The sequence below is a fragment of the Nicotiana tabacum genome, chromosome 8, assembly GCF_000715075.1.
Source record: "Nicotiana tabacum cultivar K326 chromosome 8, ASM71507v2, whole genome shotgun sequence".
NCBI classification, from domain to species: domain Eukaryota; kingdom Viridiplantae; phylum Streptophyta; class Magnoliopsida; order Solanales; family Solanaceae; genus Nicotiana; species Nicotiana tabacum.
In genome coordinates, this window is record NC_134087.1 from 31,848,819 (window position 1) to 31,866,597 (window position 17,779).

The 17,779-nt window shown below is 35.0% G+C and overlaps 1 protein-coding gene and 1 long non-coding RNA gene across 2 annotated transcripts; both read left to right on the plus strand.

Annotated features, from left to right (window-relative positions):
* Positions 1 to 7,990: 7,990 nt before the first annotated feature.
* On the plus strand, positions 7,991 to 9,311 carry LOC142163028 (uncharacterized). Its single transcript, XM_075220276.1, has 3 exons — positions 7,991 to 8,495; positions 8,592 to 9,175; positions 9,294 to 9,311. The coding sequence occupies exons 1-3, from the start codon at positions 7,991 to 7,993 to the stop codon at positions 9,309 to 9,311; spliced, it is 1,107 nt and encodes a 368-aa protein (XP_075076377.1).
* Positions 9,312 to 12,431: 3,120 nt separating this feature from the next.
* On the plus strand, positions 12,432 to 14,984 carry LOC107832187 (uncharacterized). The gene is made up of 2 exons (XR_001658517.2): positions 12,432 to 13,921; positions 14,211 to 14,984. It is a non-coding gene; the product is annotated as an uncharacterized LOC107832187 (long non-coding RNA).
* Positions 14,985 to 17,779: the final 2,795 nt, after the last annotated feature.

Sequence of the window (17,779 nt, forward strand, 5' to 3'; positions counted from 1 at the left end):
GCACTATTGTTCGTACTTCGGTAGGTGCAACTCCTTATTTGTTGGTATATGGCACTGAAGCAGTAATACCTGCAGAAGTTGAAATCCCTTCCCTTTGGATTGTCGCTGAGGCTAAGATTGATGATGATGAGTGGGTCAAAACTCGTTTGGAGCAGTTGAACTTGATTGATGAAAAAAGATTGGCAGCAGTATGTCATGTCCAGTTATATCAAAGAAGAATGGCAAGAGCATACAACAAAAGGGTGCGCCCCCGAAAGTTTAAAGTAGGTTAGCAAGTGCTGAAACGTATTCTTCCACATCAGGTTGAAGCAAAAGGCAAGTTCGCCCCGAATTGGCAAGGGCCATTCATTGTAACCAGAGTATTATCCAATGGCGCTCTATGTTTAACAGATATCGAAGGAAAATGCATAGACATGGCCATCAATTCCGACTCGGTCAAGAGATATTATGTATGATTTCTTTGTTATAATTGTTGATTGTTTGTACTTGGCATTGTTTCAAATATTGGAATGACGAAGGCAATTTGTTCTGCTATCTAAACACTTTACCCTTTGTTCCCCCTTTTGAGCCGCATTTGTTTCTTTCATACCCCTCTCTTGGAATCAATAACAAAAGAAAAGGAAAAGAAAGAAAAAGACAAGAGAAAAGAAGTGAAAATAGAAAGTATAACAACAAGGAAATTCAGGTGTGAACTACGTTTGACCTGATTCCTGTTAAGGATACGTAGGCAGCCTCACGACTCGGTCATAGTAAAATAAAATATCAGAAGATCCCCAAGTAAGAAACTGGGGCAGAAGTTGTACTTGTAATAAGAAATGTGATTCCAAGAGTTGTAATTTTAAACCCATATCAAATTGTTTTGAGCCTTTGATACTCTTTCTTTCTAACCCCATCCAAAAGCCCGCATTACGGTCCAAAGAAAGACCTTCCGATCAGTCTTCGAGAAATGCCGAGTCGAGCAATGTAAAGAGAATTCATATCAGGGGCAACACTCCAGTTTAAGTAAGAAAAAAATAAAAAAAAAAACAAATGAGAGAGACTTATTGGTGAAAACCCTCATGGGCACCATGAGGCGACGAAAGCTAAGAGAAAATAAAAATGAGAGAGTCTTATTGGTTAAAACCTTCGTGGGCACCATAAGGCAACAAGGAATTGAAGAATAATCAAATGAGAGAGGTTTGTCGGTGAAAACCCTTCAGGGCACTGCAAGTCGAACAAGGTCCGTAAGTTGGCGGAAAGTAAAATTGGGTTGTGGAAATCGTGGAGAACAAAGTAAAACAATTGGAAAGGAGACTGGTTAAATAAACTGGGCTGATTAATCCAAAATGCATACCATGATCATTGGTGCTAGTGACTTCACTCAGATAAGTTCTTTTTTTTTCCTATCTCCAACAGTCATCCAAATCTGGATTTTCTTCTTTATTCTTAATTCTTAAAATCGTCGCATTTCATTGCTATTAATTTTTACTCCCCTAAAGCTCTTCCAAGGTTAGCCTTGTTCCAACAAATAAGAAGGAATGTCAAAGTGTACTACCAAGATTCAAAATTGCACAAAGCAAAATACGGCTAGGATATGCTGGAGATAATATGATGAAAAAGGAGACATAGGGTGTAAGCAAAAGAGGAATCGGTGGAATGGTTCAGAAATGTCATGGGATATATACAAGTTCAGACAGAAGGGTCAAAAGTGAAAACAACAGTTGGGGATCCTGCAGTTGAGGATCAGTCATGAGGTCAAAACAGTCCTTTCGACTAGTTCAAGGCAGTCTGTTGAAGCAAAGCAGGGCAAAGAGAAAACCCTCCCCAGCAAGGACGCCACAACTAACCACTACATTTTGAACTGACAAGATTTTCTTTGATTTGAAACAGGGGCAAAGATGGCATTTGTTTTAGGAAGCACCCTGTGAGGGAAGCAAGTACCATACAGGTTTGATCGTATAAATTTTCAGGACCCTCCTGGAAAATGGGACTTAGTTTAAAATTTAAAACAATCATGAGTAGAAAGATCTAGTATAAATGTGCCCCCAAAAGAATATAAGTTGGCTTTAAAGATTTTATTGCTAGGATAGGATTTAATTTGAAGTTTTCAGGACCCTCCTGGAAAATGGGACCTAGGTTAAACCCTAAAAAAATCATAAGTAGTAAATATAGGACAAATGTGCACCAAAAGGAATATAAGTTGGTTTCAAAGTTCGCATAAGAGTTGTCAGGACCCTCCTGGATAATGGAACATAGTTTAAAACTGGCTTAGATAACAAGATTTAGCAGAAGTCATGCCTTTAAAAGATATACCTTAGATTTAAAAATTGTCGTTTAGTTCAGAATTGTCAGGACCCTCCTGGATAATGGGACCTAGCTTCCAAATTCATATTAATATTTGGTAATATGCTTCGGTTTAACACTCACAGATGCGACCAGCTACCAAACTGGGGCAGAAAGTTTTCTTTTATTTTGTCTATTTTTGTTGAAGTCAGGCGTCCACCTGGAGAACAAGGAAGAACAGTCGAAGTATCAGCAATCAGGCGTCCACCTGGAGAACAAGGAACAACAGTTGAAGTATCAGCAATCAGGCATCCACCTGGAGAACAAGGAACAACAGTTAAAGTATCAGCAATCAGGCGTCCACCTGGAGAACAATGAACAACAATTAAAGTATCAACAATCAGGCGTCCACCTGGAGAACAAGGAACAACAATTCGAGTTTCAGCAATCAGGCGCTCACCTGGAGAACAAGGGAGTACAATTCAAGTTTCCACTTTCAAGTTCTTATTGATTTAGTTTACACTCACATATATGCCCAGCTACCAAACTGGGACAGAAATTTTTCTTTGCTTTTGTCTATTTTGTTGAAATCAGGAGCCCACCTGGAGAACAAGGGAATACAATTCAAGTTCCAGCAATCAGGAGCCCACCTGGAGAACAAGGGAATACAATTCAAGTTCCAGCAATCAGGAGCCCACTTGGAGAACAAGGGAATACAATTCAAGTTCCAGCAACCAGGACCCCACCTAGAGAATAAGGGAATACAACTCAAGTTTCAGCAATCAAGAGCCCACCTGGAGAACAAAGGAATACATTTCGAGTTCAGCAATCAGGAGCCCACCTGGAGAACAAGGGAATACAATTCAAATTTCAAGTAGTCAGGAGCCCGCCTGGAGAACGAAGGGAAGAAGCAATTCAAATTTCAAATAATCAGGAGCCCGTCTGGAGAACAGAGGAAAGGAAATAATAGTCAGAGGAAGACATTTAAAGGGTCAGCAATCAGGTGCCCGCCTGGAGAAGAAGGGAAAGCATTTCAAAGAATACCATTCAAGTCAGCCACAAAGGAACTTATGAGGAAGATACAAGTCAACGAGGCAACATCAGTCACAAGATCAAGTTTGAAAATAAATCTTTGTAAAGCATAGATTATAGCTTAGTCTAGCTTCTTCATTTTTGTCATGGTGCAATAAGGAGGTCAGTAGGCAGTATCAGCAGCAGCAACATTAGTAACAGTAAAACCGCAGCTTCATGGTAGTCCCAGCTACCGAAACTTCCCGAACTACATTGACCTGATTCCTTGATAGCCAGGAAAAGTAGGAAATCTTTGAAGCAGAGGTTCGGTCAAATCTTTCAAAAAATGTTTCCCACGGAGTGTTCAAACAGGCAAAAAATCGCTCGTATCCGCTCACTTTATCTTTGCACGAAAACTCTTCGTGTTTCCGGACAAAGAGGGGCAGTTGTGAGTACGTGATTTTTGCCTCATACGAATTACTCCAAAATAATTCCCAAAATTAGGTCTTGGCTTTAATTATGTATTATTTTAGGAATTATTGTGTGATTTTTCTGATTATTTGCATGTATTTGTGTGCATGTTTAATTTTATTAATGCATCAAAAATACAAAAAATATAGCATTTGCATTTAAGATTTGATTTTTACATTTTTTGGAATTAATTAATAATTAGGTGTTTTACAAAAATAAAAATTCACAAAAAATAACATATGTGTGTGTTTTAGTCAAATTGTGTGATTTGATTTTAATTTAGTATTTAATTATTTGTGATAACTATTACTTAGAGTTAATTAATATTCTTAAAATTAATTCGGGTTTTATAATTTAATTAGGATTTTAGTTTTAATTTTTTGAAAAATGGGGAAGGAAAAGGAAATAAAAGAAGAAGAAAATCAGTTGGGCTATGTTTTAAATTAAATCTCAGGCCCAAACAATCAACCCAGCACAACACAAGCCCAGTCCGGTCCGTCACAGCTTAAACCAAACGACGTCGTTTCGGTTGTTTCGATTTGGACTGTTGAACCAGCCTGATCGGACGGTCCCAAACCTTCCCCACAACCCGACCCATTCCCATACCCAGACCACCCAATTACTACACAAAACGACCCCGTTTCATCAGAAAGTTAATCGGAGCCATTGGAATCCCATCATCCAACGGCCCAAATTAACTGACTAATTTAATATACCAAATACCCCCCCCCACTTGTCTCTTCAGAGACCCAGAAATGCACCGCCTTACACCACCGTCCCCCGCCTACCGGAAATTGCCTCACGGCGGTTCTGGTGGCCCAAACAGCCCCAAATTAACACCATAGAACTCCCTCACTCCCCTCTTTCCAAATCCATGACTCGTTTCCCTCGAATCTTGCCCAAACCTCTCGAATTTTAGATCTAAGGTTCAAAATCCCAAAACCTCCAAACCCTAACCTACCCAATCGACCCCAGTTTAACACCACACAACCCCCATGACTCCCTCATACCAAATCCATCAATGATTTCCTTCGAATCTGACCGGAACTCGTCAAATTTTAAATCTAAGATTCGAACCTTAAAGTTCAAAATCAGTTTCCATTGAGCCTGGTGACATGCATTGATCCAAGCCTCTAGTTGTTGTGATTAGAAGGTCGACTCACTACAAAACCGATGTTGTTCATTTGTTCTTGATAAAGAACAAATGATTAGCATCAGTTTGGGGTGAGTCACAGTATCAAAGCCAAACACAAGTTCGAGCCTGTCCGGTGAGTTCTTCTGTCCTATTTTCTGTATTTATAGTTTAATTAGTGGTATTATGATGTTCGTTTTCCTCATCTCTTTTTCTTTTCTGGTCAATTTCAAATTCGATCAGTACTCTGGTAAATTCTTCTGTTCATTATTTGTTTCTTTAGGATTGGTTTCGTTTATTTGTTTCGTATAGTTGGGATATCAGTAGACTTTGAAATCGAATTTCATTTAATCACTTAGTCAGAGTAATTAGGATCAGTTCAATAATTTGGTTTAAATTCTTGTTTAAATGTGTCGATAAGAACTGATTAATATAAGTAATTCAAGTGTTTACCTACTTAAGAAGTTCCTAGTGGATAGTAGGGTTAGGATTGCACTAATAGATTAAATAATTAAGTGGATAATTGAGTGGACAATGGAGTAGAAGATTAAAGAAATGAAAAGTTAAATTGGTAGTGGAAAATGCACTAATTGAATGTCCATTTAAGGGAGCTGAATCAGAAAGAGGGGACGGGGAGATAGATATACATAAGGAGACAGAAGAGAGAGTCTAGTACTTTGAAAATACTGAAATATACACTGAGAGAGATTGGAAGAGGACATTCTAAGAGAGATATAGGAAGAGATATACACAGAAATAGATACAGAAAGAGAGTTAAGAGATAGGAATCAAAAAAAAATCAGAAACGATTGCAGAATTTCTGAAAAATACACTGTTTCATTGAGTCATTTGGTATTTTCTGAAGTTTTCCTCTAGTATGGAAGCAATTTCTGGTTAGCTGATAATAAAAAGGGGTTAAGTCGAGTCTGGTTTGGGGTCTGCTGATTCATTATGACTGAAATTAGGGTCTGGACTATTGTATCACATCTCTTGGTTTCAAAATTGGTCTATTGGTTCACTTTTTGGTGTTGAATGCTACTATTGTTGTTGGTTACTGCTAATATCTCATTTTTCTGCTTCCTTCTTTCATTTACAGGTACACATCTATGCACTCTATTCGAACGTAAAGCTTGAGGTGGGAATCAAAAAATGGAATCTGGAGCTTTGAGTTGTATTCAATTTAAGTTTAAAATAAGAATAAACATGCTTGTCTACTTTGTCTTGCTGTAAATTTCCCTTGCTGCCTCTCAATTGTGAACGATGGAATCAACCTTTAATCCCCGAATGTCATACGACATGGTAGCCTAGTCTAAATGTTTACCTTAGTATAAGTTCTTTATATGCAGTTATTTTGCTATTCAGTTGTTTCGAGTTGGACTGGTTTAGATACTATTGACTCAAGATCATTTATTTCACGGACTTTTAGATTTGATTGAAATTTGGTGTTTACATTTAACTTGCCTAAGTTTTGTATAGCAGTTTTCTGGTACAGTTTTAGAACTCGAGCAAGTTGTTTGCTCTCGAAGAACTGTGATTCAGACTATGAGTTTACAGTTCGACGAGTACCAAATCTGGTAAATTGTGGTAGAATTTATAACTTGGGACTTAAATTTTCACTATGCCATTTGGTCCAATATGGTTGCTGCATTTTGTGGTAGAAATGGATTTAGCAATGCACAAGCATTACTAGAAGTTGAATTCTGCATTAAAAATTGTGGATGCAGATTTAGCATGTAACAAAGGGTAAACTTGGGTTTGTATTGGCTTGTAAATAGACACAAATTTGAGCCAGTAGTTTGGATGTGTGTTCGTTCATGTATGACTATCCTTATAGAATTATTTAAAGGAATTGGTCCGGTAGGACCGCATGGGACAACTTACTAGGAAAGGGCCTTCATATTTGTATTTCTTCCCCCACCTCTCAATGGTCAAAAGGTTATGAGTAAGGTCATTGTTAGATGTTGGCTTCAGGGATTCGATCCTGAAGCCCTTGCCTGTAGCCAATATCGCCAAACTATTTGGGCCTTTGGGCCTGAATATCATTGGAATTTCTTCAGTCAGAAGAGTTTCCTCACGTTGAGACGGGTTTGTTTTCCCAGAAGTCTGGGCCTGTTTAATTCGTGCCCTTTCGTCAATAAAATGGCTAAATGAAGCCTTGTTGATTGGAAGGGATTTCTCAAGTATTTTAGTGTTAAATAATTAGGGACTTGAAAAAATGGAAATTTGAGGCAAGCCATAGTTAGACACTTAGTAACAAATGGCTCTTGTGTTAATTTCATAATGTAGAGGTAAAAATAATAAATATTCGTAGAGAAACCTTTAGGCACATTTAATATACTGTCGTGGTTGTGGACACGTTCAGTGACATGATTACAATTCTAAAGACAATTCGGAGTATGCATTCGCGCAACTTCGAACAAATCTTCTCAATAAAAAATGGGTTTTCGGAGGTTATTAAATTAAATTAGCTCATATAGTCCGAGGTGCGCCGCCTACCATTTAATCATACAAAAATGACAAATGTTCGTAGTTTGTTTTAAGCATGCGCAACTTCGACCAAATTCATTTTTATAATAAAAATGTTATTAATTTAATTATGTACACTTACGCGTGACATGATTCCTTACATACAAAAATAAAACGAATATACATACGCGTGATTCGTTTCAAGACAATTCTATAATTAAGCTAAAAGCGGTTATAAAAGCTAAAAATACACGATAAGTTTAAAACGTGTAATAAGTCAGATAATTAGGCCACCTATAAATTGTTAAGCGACCGTGCTAGAACCACGGAACTCGGGAATGCCTAACACCTTCTCCCAGGTTAATAGAATTCCTTACCTGGATTTCTGGCTCGCTGACTGTAATACAGAGTCAAACTTTTCCTCGATTCAGGATTAAACCGGTGACGACTCTGAATCTTTAAATAATTAATCCTATTTCGATTGTCCTTTAATTGGAAAAAACTCCTTTACACTCCTTCCCGGGGGTGTAGGTAAAAAGGGAGGTGTGATAGGGACTACCTGGTTTTCAAAATCAAAACAGAGGGCAACAAAATTTCCAGAAATATCAACAACCACCCCAAAGAGCTCATCAGCAAAGCCTCGAAGACATGATGTACAAATTCATTAAGGCTTTGGATGAGAAGGTTGAAAGTCAAAGTTCAGATATCAAGAATTTAGAAATTCAGATGAGCCAATTAGCAACCATTATGTCTGAACAAATAAAAGGTGCTCTACCAAGCAACACCAAAAAAAATCCAAAAGAACACCTCAAAGTCATCTCTCTGCGGTCAGGTAAAACTCTTGATGATCCATATTCAGATAGACAAGGAAAACTACAAGAAGAGGAACAAGTAAATGAAGGTGAGAATAAAAGAGACTCTGAACTTCTAAAAGAACAGAAAGATAAAGGAAAAAAGGTACAAGAAAATGAATTGATGACAAATCCTCACTCTGTACCCCTCCCTTTTCCCCAAAAAATGAAAAGAGAAAATCTTGACAAACAGTTTTCAAAGTTTCTGGATATTTTAAAGCAACTTTACATTAACATACCTTTCATAGAAGCTTTGACACAAATGCCTTCATATGCTAAATTTCTCAAAGGAATTTTGTCAAGTAAAAGAAAATTGGAAGAAGTTTCAGTAGTCAAGCTTACCGAAAAATGTAGTGCTATACTTCAAAATAAGCTTCCATAGAAACTTGGTGATCCAGGAAGTTTTACAATTCCTTGTACTGTGGGAGGTTCTCACTTTGAAAAGGCATTATGTGATTCGGGTGCTTCAATAAATCTAATGCCTTTCTCAATTTTCAGGAAATTAGAACTTGGTGAAATGAAAGATACTTGTGTGTCTCTTCAGTTAATTGATCAAAGTACTAAAAGGCCCAAAGGAATAATTAAAAATGTCCTCGTTAGAGTAGATAAATTTGTATTCCCAGTAGATTTTATAGTACTTGAAATGGAAGAAAATATTGAGGTACCATTAATTTTAGGTAGACCATTTCTCGCAACAGGAAGATCAATCATTGATGTTCATCAAGGACAATTAATATTTCGAGTTGATGAGGAAAGAGTAATTTTTGATATGCAGAAAATGATCAAATTTCCTGGGAATGAGTCATCATCATCTTGTTTTCAAATTGACTTACTAGTTGACCTTGTAGATGAATTCAAGGATAATCAATTAATTACTGATTCATTGGAAAGATGTTTGGTCAGGTCAGGGACGACAGGTGATGAAAATCCCACAATCAGAGAAGAAGCTGAAACACTGGAAAAAGAATCAGAAAATGAGAAAGTCTCACAAGAAGAAGTTCAATAAAAAATTAAACTCAAAAATCTTCTTTCTCATTTAAAATATGTTTTTCTTGAACCTGAATTATTTCCAGTAATCATTTCATCTTCTTTGACTCCAGAACAGGAATACAAACTGATAGAAGTCTTGAGGAAACATAAAAGAGCTTTAGGATGGATATAGCTGACATCAAAGGAATCAATCCAGCTATTTGTATGCATAGGATCCTCATGGAAGAAAATTACAAACCTATAGTCCAACCCCAAAGGAGACTGAATCCAGCAATGCACGAAGTTGTAAAAAAAGAAGTAGTGAAACTTCTCGCGGCAGGCATCATTTATCCAATATCTGATAGACCTTGGGTAAGTCCTGTGCAGGTAGTACCAAATAAAGTAGGTATGACCGTAATAAAAAATGAAAATAATGAACTCATACCTACTAGAACAGTCACAGGATAGGGAGCCTGTATAGATTACAGACGACTTAATGATTCCACAAGGAAAGATCATTTTCCTTTGCCTTTTATTGACCAAATGCTTGAGAGAATTGCAGGCCATAGTTTTTATTGTTTTCTTGACGGATATTCTGGGTATAATCAGATACCAATTGCTCCAGAAGATCAGGAGAAGACCACATTTACATGCCCTCAAGGTATGTATGCTTACAGAAGAATGCCATTTGGACTATGTAATGCTCCTGCTACATTTCAGCGTTGCATGTCGGCAATTTTCTCAGATATGACTGAAGAGTTTCTTGAAATTTTCATGGATGATTTCACACTTTTTGGTAAGACATTTGAAGATTGTCTCTATCATTTAACTTTGGTGCTTAAAAGGTGCGAAGAGACAAATCTAGTTCTTAACTGGGAAAAGTGTCACTTTATGGTAACGGAGGGAATTGTTTTAGGACATAAAATCACTGCTAAAGGAATAAAAGTTGATAAGCCTAAAATTGATCTTATAGCAGGATTACCCCCTCCCACCACTGTTAAAGGTATTAGAAGTTTCTTAGGGCATGCAGGTTTTTATAGAAGGTTTATAAAAGACTTTTCAAAAATTTCAAAACCTCTAACTAACCTACTGATGAAAGATGTGAAATTTGAATTTTCAGATGATTGCAGAAAAGCATTTCAGTTTCTCAAAGAACAATTGACTAATGCTCCAATTGTTGTCTCTCCTGATTGGAGCCAGCCTTTTGAAATAATGTGTGATGCAAGTGATATAGCAATAGGAGAAATATTGGGACAAAAGAAAAATAAGATCTTTAGACCCATATACTATGCCAGTAGAACCCTCAATGAAGCTCAAATGAACTATGCAACAACTGAGAAAGAGTTATTGGCAGTAGTATTTGCGTTTGACAAATTTCGTTCTTATTTGATAGGAACGAAGGTTACAGTATTCACCGATCATGCAGCCTTAAAGTATCTATTAGCAAAGAAAGACGCTAGACCTAGATTGCTAAGATGGATACTCCTTTTACAAGAATTTGATCTCGAAATAAAAGATAGGAAAGGTTCAGAAAATCAGGTAGCTGATCATTTGTCACGTTTAGAGAATCCTCCTACTGAAATACTAGATATCCAAGAGGAATTTCCTGATGAGCATATTTTTTCAGTCGCGGTGGATATAACTAAACCGCCTTGGTTTGATGATATTGCCAATTATTTAGCAGGGGGTGGATTCCAAAAGATTTGTCTTACGATCAAAGAAAAAAGCTTAAAAAAGAGGCAAAACATTATTATTGGGAAGATCCTTATTTGTTTAAATTTTGTGCAGATGACATAATCAGGAGATGTGTACCTGAATCAGAAATGAACAACATTTTAAGTCACTGCCATGATGGAGCTGTAGGAGGACACTACGGAGGAAGAAGGACAGCAGCTAAAGTACTTGAAGTTGGTTTTTTCTGGCCTACTTTGTTCAAAGATGCAAAAAATTTTGTTGCCGCTTGTGACCAATGTCAAAGAACCGGTAACATTTCAAAAAGGGATGAAATGCCTCTTAACTCTATTATTGTGTGTGAAATATTTGATGTTTGGGGCATTGACTTCATGGGTCCTTTTCCTCCTTCAAATGGTTGCGAATATATTTTAGTAGCTATTGATTATGTCTCAAAATGGGTAGAAGCAATTGCTACTAAAAAAATGATGCTCGAGTTGTTTGCGATTTTCTCAAGAAAAATATCTTTTCTAGATTTGGAACTCCACGAGTTATCATAAGTGATCAAGGAACTCATTTTATAAATAGACAAGTTGCTTCTTTGTTGTCAAGATATGGAGTTACTCATAAAACAGGAACTCCATATCATGCACAAACAAGCGGACAAGTAGAAATATCCAACAGAGAATTAAAAAGAATTTTAGAAAAAACTGCTGGTTCTTTTCGAAAAGACTGGTCTCTAAAATTAGATGACGCTTTGTGGGCTTACAGAACTGCTTTCAAAACTCCAATAGGCACATCTCCTTATAGACTAGTTTTTGGAAAATCTTGTCATCTACCTGTAGAGTTGGAACATAAAGCATATTGGGCTATAAAATTATTAAATTTAAACTTGCCAGTTGCAGGAAAAAATTGTCTACTACAGCTTGATGAGTTAGAAGAGTTCAGACTTACAACATATGAAAATGCTAAATTGTACAAGGAAAAAACAAAAAAATGGCATGACAAGTTCATTCGCAATAAAAGCTTTAAAGTTGGAGATAGTGTTCTGTATACAATAGTCGATTGAGAATATTTCCAGGAAAGTTTAAGTCACGATGGACTGGACCGTACATCATAACTGAAGTATCCCCTTATGGTGCCATTGAAATATAACACATGAATGGGGGAAACAAATTCAAAGTGAACGGCCATCGTTTGAAGCCTTATGTCACCAGAACATTTGACAAACAGGTTTCGACAATCCTTATTGCTTAAAAAAATATATAGTATATAGTATATAGTATATAGTATATATATATATATATATATGTGTGTGTGTGTGTATATTTAATAAGTCGAGTTACCGCCATTAAACTCAGACTATTCTCTTATTAATCTTCCTAATTTTTTGTAACTTAGTAAACAATTTTTATATATATATAGGTACTTTTATTGCAAAAAAAAAAGGAAGGTTAATTAATGAAAAATATAATGTATATATACTGTATACTAATTGTAATGAAAGAAAAAAAATTATTTATGTTAGTCCTTATTTTTTACTATAAAAATCAAAAAAACAAAATAAAAAAAAATTTATTTTTGTATGTTTACGTAACTTTCAGCAGTTTTCTATGACATAGTTAAAGAAAATAAAAATTAATTAATTAAAAAAAAGGTAAAAGGAAAAAAGAAAAAGAAAAAGAAAGATTTTAAAAAAAAATCTGTTCAAATCAAATGAAAGATCACGTTCAGTTGGCAAAGGTTGTTAAGGGGTAAAACTTATCAAAACAACTGCCCAAAAATTGTTACGGTGGCTTCAAACAAACAAAAACAAAAGCAAAAACAAAAACAAAAACAAAAACAAAAAAAAGAAAAAGAAAGGGGATTGTAAATAAATAAGAGGTTTTAACCTCACATTTATCTCTCCCACAGACCAAACAAACAATTCCACAGTAAAGGAAAAACTCTTCCTTTCTCTTGTTTCATCCCCCATTTTACAGTACCTCACCCATCTCTGTAATTTCTCAGTCATGGCTATCACATAAGAAAAAAAAAGAATTTCTTTCTTCTCTTTTCCTTATCTTCAACAAATTTCACTATCTTTGCACCCCTTTGTTTCTTCTCTGTTCAATTTTCCAAATACACCAATCTGGTTAGACACTTGATTTTCACCTGAAAAAGAAAAAAAATGAATATTACACAAGTAACTCTTTCAAATAACTCAAATAACTCTAGAAGGGAAATCTTTGACCCGGAATTATGGAAACTTAGAGCGGCAAATCGGAGAGTGGTTGAAGAATATGAGATGTTGCTTCTCCCTTCTGGTGGTTTGAAGGCACAAGAAATTTTACAAACAGTCAATGCTTTTGGGTGGAGGTCTTTTGTTCAGTGCCCGGGGGATTACAATCGAAACATAGTTCTGGAATTCTACAGCAATCTTAATCCAGTAAGTCGTACTTCAACCGTGAGGTAAAATTATTCGCTTTGATGCTGAATTTATAAACGATATTTTTAACTTGAGAAACACTGATGATAGCGAGACCAAGAAATTTATGGATGATCGGGATGTAGATTTTGTAAGACATGTGTTAGGCGAGTTGTGTCCTAATGGTGTTAAAGTTTACTCGGGAACTGCTGAACGCCCTTTGAATATTAACTGTTCATGTATGCTTGAATTAGCAAGAGCCTGGGGTAGATTCGTTAGTTCTCGCTTAATCCCGTATTTGAATACCTCGAACTACAATATAGAAAAAGTTCTTTTGATATATGCGATTATGCATGAATTGCCTGTGAATGTGGGGAGATTGATTAGCAATGCTATGGTTAGTTGTCGGATCAAGTCTGATTGTGAATGCTTGTATTTTCCTTCAACTATCACTCGTTTGGCCTCCTTATTTGATGTGGATTTGAGTGGTTTACAGAAGACTGAAAATTCCTACTTCATCGGTAGAACTTTCTCCATAATTTGAGACCTCCTACTGGTCCAACTCAAGTTGAACAGGAACAAATGCTTGTTGATAGTGGAAACGAAGCGGAAAATGAGCCTGAACAACCTCTTAATTCAGAAATTGGAACCACGCCTACCATCCTCGTTCCTGATATTCTGGTTAGTATACAAGAATTGTTACAAAGGCAGACTGAATTGATGAATAGTTGGGAGATTTTCAGAAGTGAACAAGTAGTGCGTGAAGCAGTATTCACAACACATGTTGAACATATCTTGAGAGAATTAACAGAAGCTAGAAATACTCATAATCTCATATGCCAAACATTGCAAAATCAATTTGCATATACCTCTCCCATAATCTACACAATGGGAACTGTGATGTGCAATATTGCTAACACTATGAGAAGTTCTGATATTCCTAGTTTTTTCCCTCATTTTATTGTTTCAGGTGGTGGTTGCCTTAATGTTACAGGTGCAAATCTCTATCAGGGAACACATGTATTTGTACCAACACCATTTCCCACAACAACGATGGATATAAACAGGGGAAGTGGAACTACAGCAAGTCCGATGACATTTAGCAGTCAGCCCCTTTCTGTTTTCTCTAAACTGGAAGCTAACCATGGAGTTGCTACAACTGGAGGTTCGTCAGTTCCTATTCAACAAGAAAATGGTTTTGATGTCAATACATACCTTGATCTCTTTCAAGGTAATGGTCATGAAAATTAAGAACGGAACAACAAATTGTTCATTCAAGAGAATGAACAGTTTAGGTGTGGGAGATGGTAATTTTCTGGCTACCTTTTCTCTATAATAATTTTGGAGTTGTTGACTAGCTTCTCTCTACTGGTTTGGAAAAACCTGTTGGTGGATGTTTGTGTTTTTGTTCACTGGAAGAAGAAGAAAGTTTTCTTTCTTTTTCAACAAAACCTTAAAAAAAAACTTTCTTCTTTAATGATTTTTTCTCAATAATTATGAAACAAGAAATGGTGGTCAGTAACATTTACATTGTTCATCCAGGAGGATGAATAGTCCAAATGTGGGGATGGTTGAACTCTACTCAATCATTTCTTTGTTAAAAATGTTATGGTGTCTTTTTGTTGTCAGGTGTTCATCCAACAGGTAACATCATTTTGATAGTTATGGTAATAGCTTGTACATAGTCTAACCTGTTGGTTGCAATGAAACCCTGAATGTATGTTTAATGTAAGTTATTTTGGTACTTTGCACATTTACAACTAAAATGGCTTATTTTCTTATCTTTCGTTATTTTAGTACTTTTTATATATATATATATATATATATATATATTAAAAATAAAAATAAAAAAATAAAAATAAATAACTTGGACGTGGTGAGTTAAAGCAAGAAACGTTAAAAATAGTATTGTCATTAACTTTATGTCATTGTAGTACCAGAAAGTTGTACGTCCAAGCTCAAAAAAAAAAAAAGAATTTTCAAAATAATTTGCACATGAATAAGCTTTGCTCATTTCTTGGCAACATATCTGAATATTTCAGGTCCATAGAACATTGAAGACTTCTATTTTTATGTCTCCATTTTTTGCTGATGTAAGTTTTCTACTGTGATGCAACTTTGACTGTTTAAAGAAAATCAAGGTATGCAGAAATCAATATATTCAATAACTAGAACTTGCTTCCATTGTTAGTCAAGGCGAACTCCTAGAAAAATGCTGATTTTGGAAAATGAATTAGGCTATCTTTGGATCGATTGAGCCTTTCTTTATAACTACCAAATGAAATTTATCCTTAGTATCCCATTTTGAGCCTAAATATCCTTTTTTTTCATCTATACCTTATAACATCAAGCATACTTGTACACATATGTATACAAATTTTGTTATCACATATATATATTTATATAAAAAAAAATCCATTTCTTCATTATCTAGCCTCATGTTCAATGGATGACGATTTGTGAATTGGTGTATGTGAAGTCTCCAGAGAAATATTTATCTCAATCAAAAAAAAAGAGAAAAAATAAATATATATATATAAAAAAAGAGAAAAAATATATATATGGATATATAGACACACACATATGTAAGAACATGTATAGCACGTGCATATGAGTGTTTATGTATAAAAAATAAAAAAAAATAAAAAAATAAAAAAAAAAGGTTAGAGGGTTATATAAATTTAAAATTCTCGTATCAACACCAATTCTCGAACAAAGTCATCTATGTTTGAAAATCAAGCCACCAAAAAAGAAAAAAGAAAAAAAAAAGGGAAGAAGTCACTTTATATATTTTCCTTGTATCCTACCAGCCCAAAGCCTAACATTATAAGCTAATAAAAGTCCTAAAAGATTCTAAAGTCAGTATTGATCTACATTAGTGACGACTGACAAGAAAGGCAAGCCTATGGTTTATTGTAAATAACTGATTTAGTGTTCTTGTTTTTTCTAAAACTCAAAGATGTCTAACAGTGATACTTGCAGAGTAAAAGTGAAGAAATAAACAAAGCAAGTTCCACAAAGTTCAAAAGGATTTGAAATTTCAGGTGGAATCATTAACTGTTGCAAAGTTTTGAATGTGTAATATCTAAATATATATATATATATATATAAAGTTTCTTTTCATTCAAGATTAGTAAGCTTCCCCGAGTCCTTTTTTTTACAAGGTTTTTTGTCCCCTTTATATACTAGAGAGAAACCTGATAAGTGCATTTTACTTGATTTTTAAACATATAATTTCTTTGTAAAAACACAAAAATTATCATATTTCTTCCATACTTTTGTCTAAATTATGCAGGAAAAGTTAAAGAAGGATTGGTCTGGGAACGAGAAGATTAAAGAGGAAAAAAAATAGAAAAACGTACAAGCTAAGGCAGAATAAAATATGGTGCTAAAGAATACGTGATCTGCCATGACAAAGAACAACCGACTCACAACCGGTTACAACAAACTATAACCGATCCATAACCAAAGAAGCTCATAACCAAGCATAACAAGGCCACAACCAGCCATGACAAGTTCATATCCAGAAGATAATTGAAAACCTTGTCATGGCTTGCCTATAAAAAGGCATCGTTCGTGAAGGAAAACGGGGAGGGTAATATTGAGCAGAAAGTTTTTCTTTCTCTTTGTTCTTTAGTTTTGCTTCTGTTTCTTCTTTTAGCCATTACAGTGGTTTCATTTCTAGTTCCGAATAAATTGTAGTATTGGAAATTACTCTAGTTCCTGTTTTTAATTAAATAGGGGGAATTATTCTCTTGAATATTTGTTTCCATTTTCTTATTTAATGGGCACGATTATTTTCGTTGTCGGTATTGGATCTAATATGGAGTAACTTTTCTTGTGTTGGAAAAATGACGGATCTTAATATTTTTATATAATAGTAGATATCATTCCTCAATTTCACATGCTTGAGCTGAAGCTTTTTATTTAAATTTTATCTGTTTTATAGTTGGGTGGTATTTAATTTTGTTAACATCTATCTATTTCGTACTACATATTAACTTCTCACTAATTCTGTAATCGAAAGAGGCAGAAGAAGTAATAGTTAATTCTGGTATTGATAGATGTTAACTTGTATTTAGTGACATCTAGCTCTTATATGTTAAAATTAATTCTACACTTATTTGTAATCGAAAGAGGCGAATATTGTAGTAATCAGTTATAACAAGTAGGGTAACCGAAAGGGACTTACTAAAAAGAGCATGTTTTAGTTCAAGTATATATTTCTGGTTCTTTAATATTACCATTTTAACGATTAATTTGTATAACCGAGAGGAGTGCATTTAATTGTTCAACTATAGTAATAATATATAAATGTAATCGTGAGAGACATTTATACATTTCTGAGAAATAGAAGTTGAAGGATAAATGTATCTACTATATAATAAAAATATTAAGTGAAGTCAGAATCCCAACACCTTTTTATTATATTTGTGAAAAAACAAAGCATTTTTTATTGCTTTATTCGTGCATTTTTAGTTAGTTAATTCACAACTCATCTCTTTCTGATTTTCTCAAATAGTAATTAAAACAAGAAAC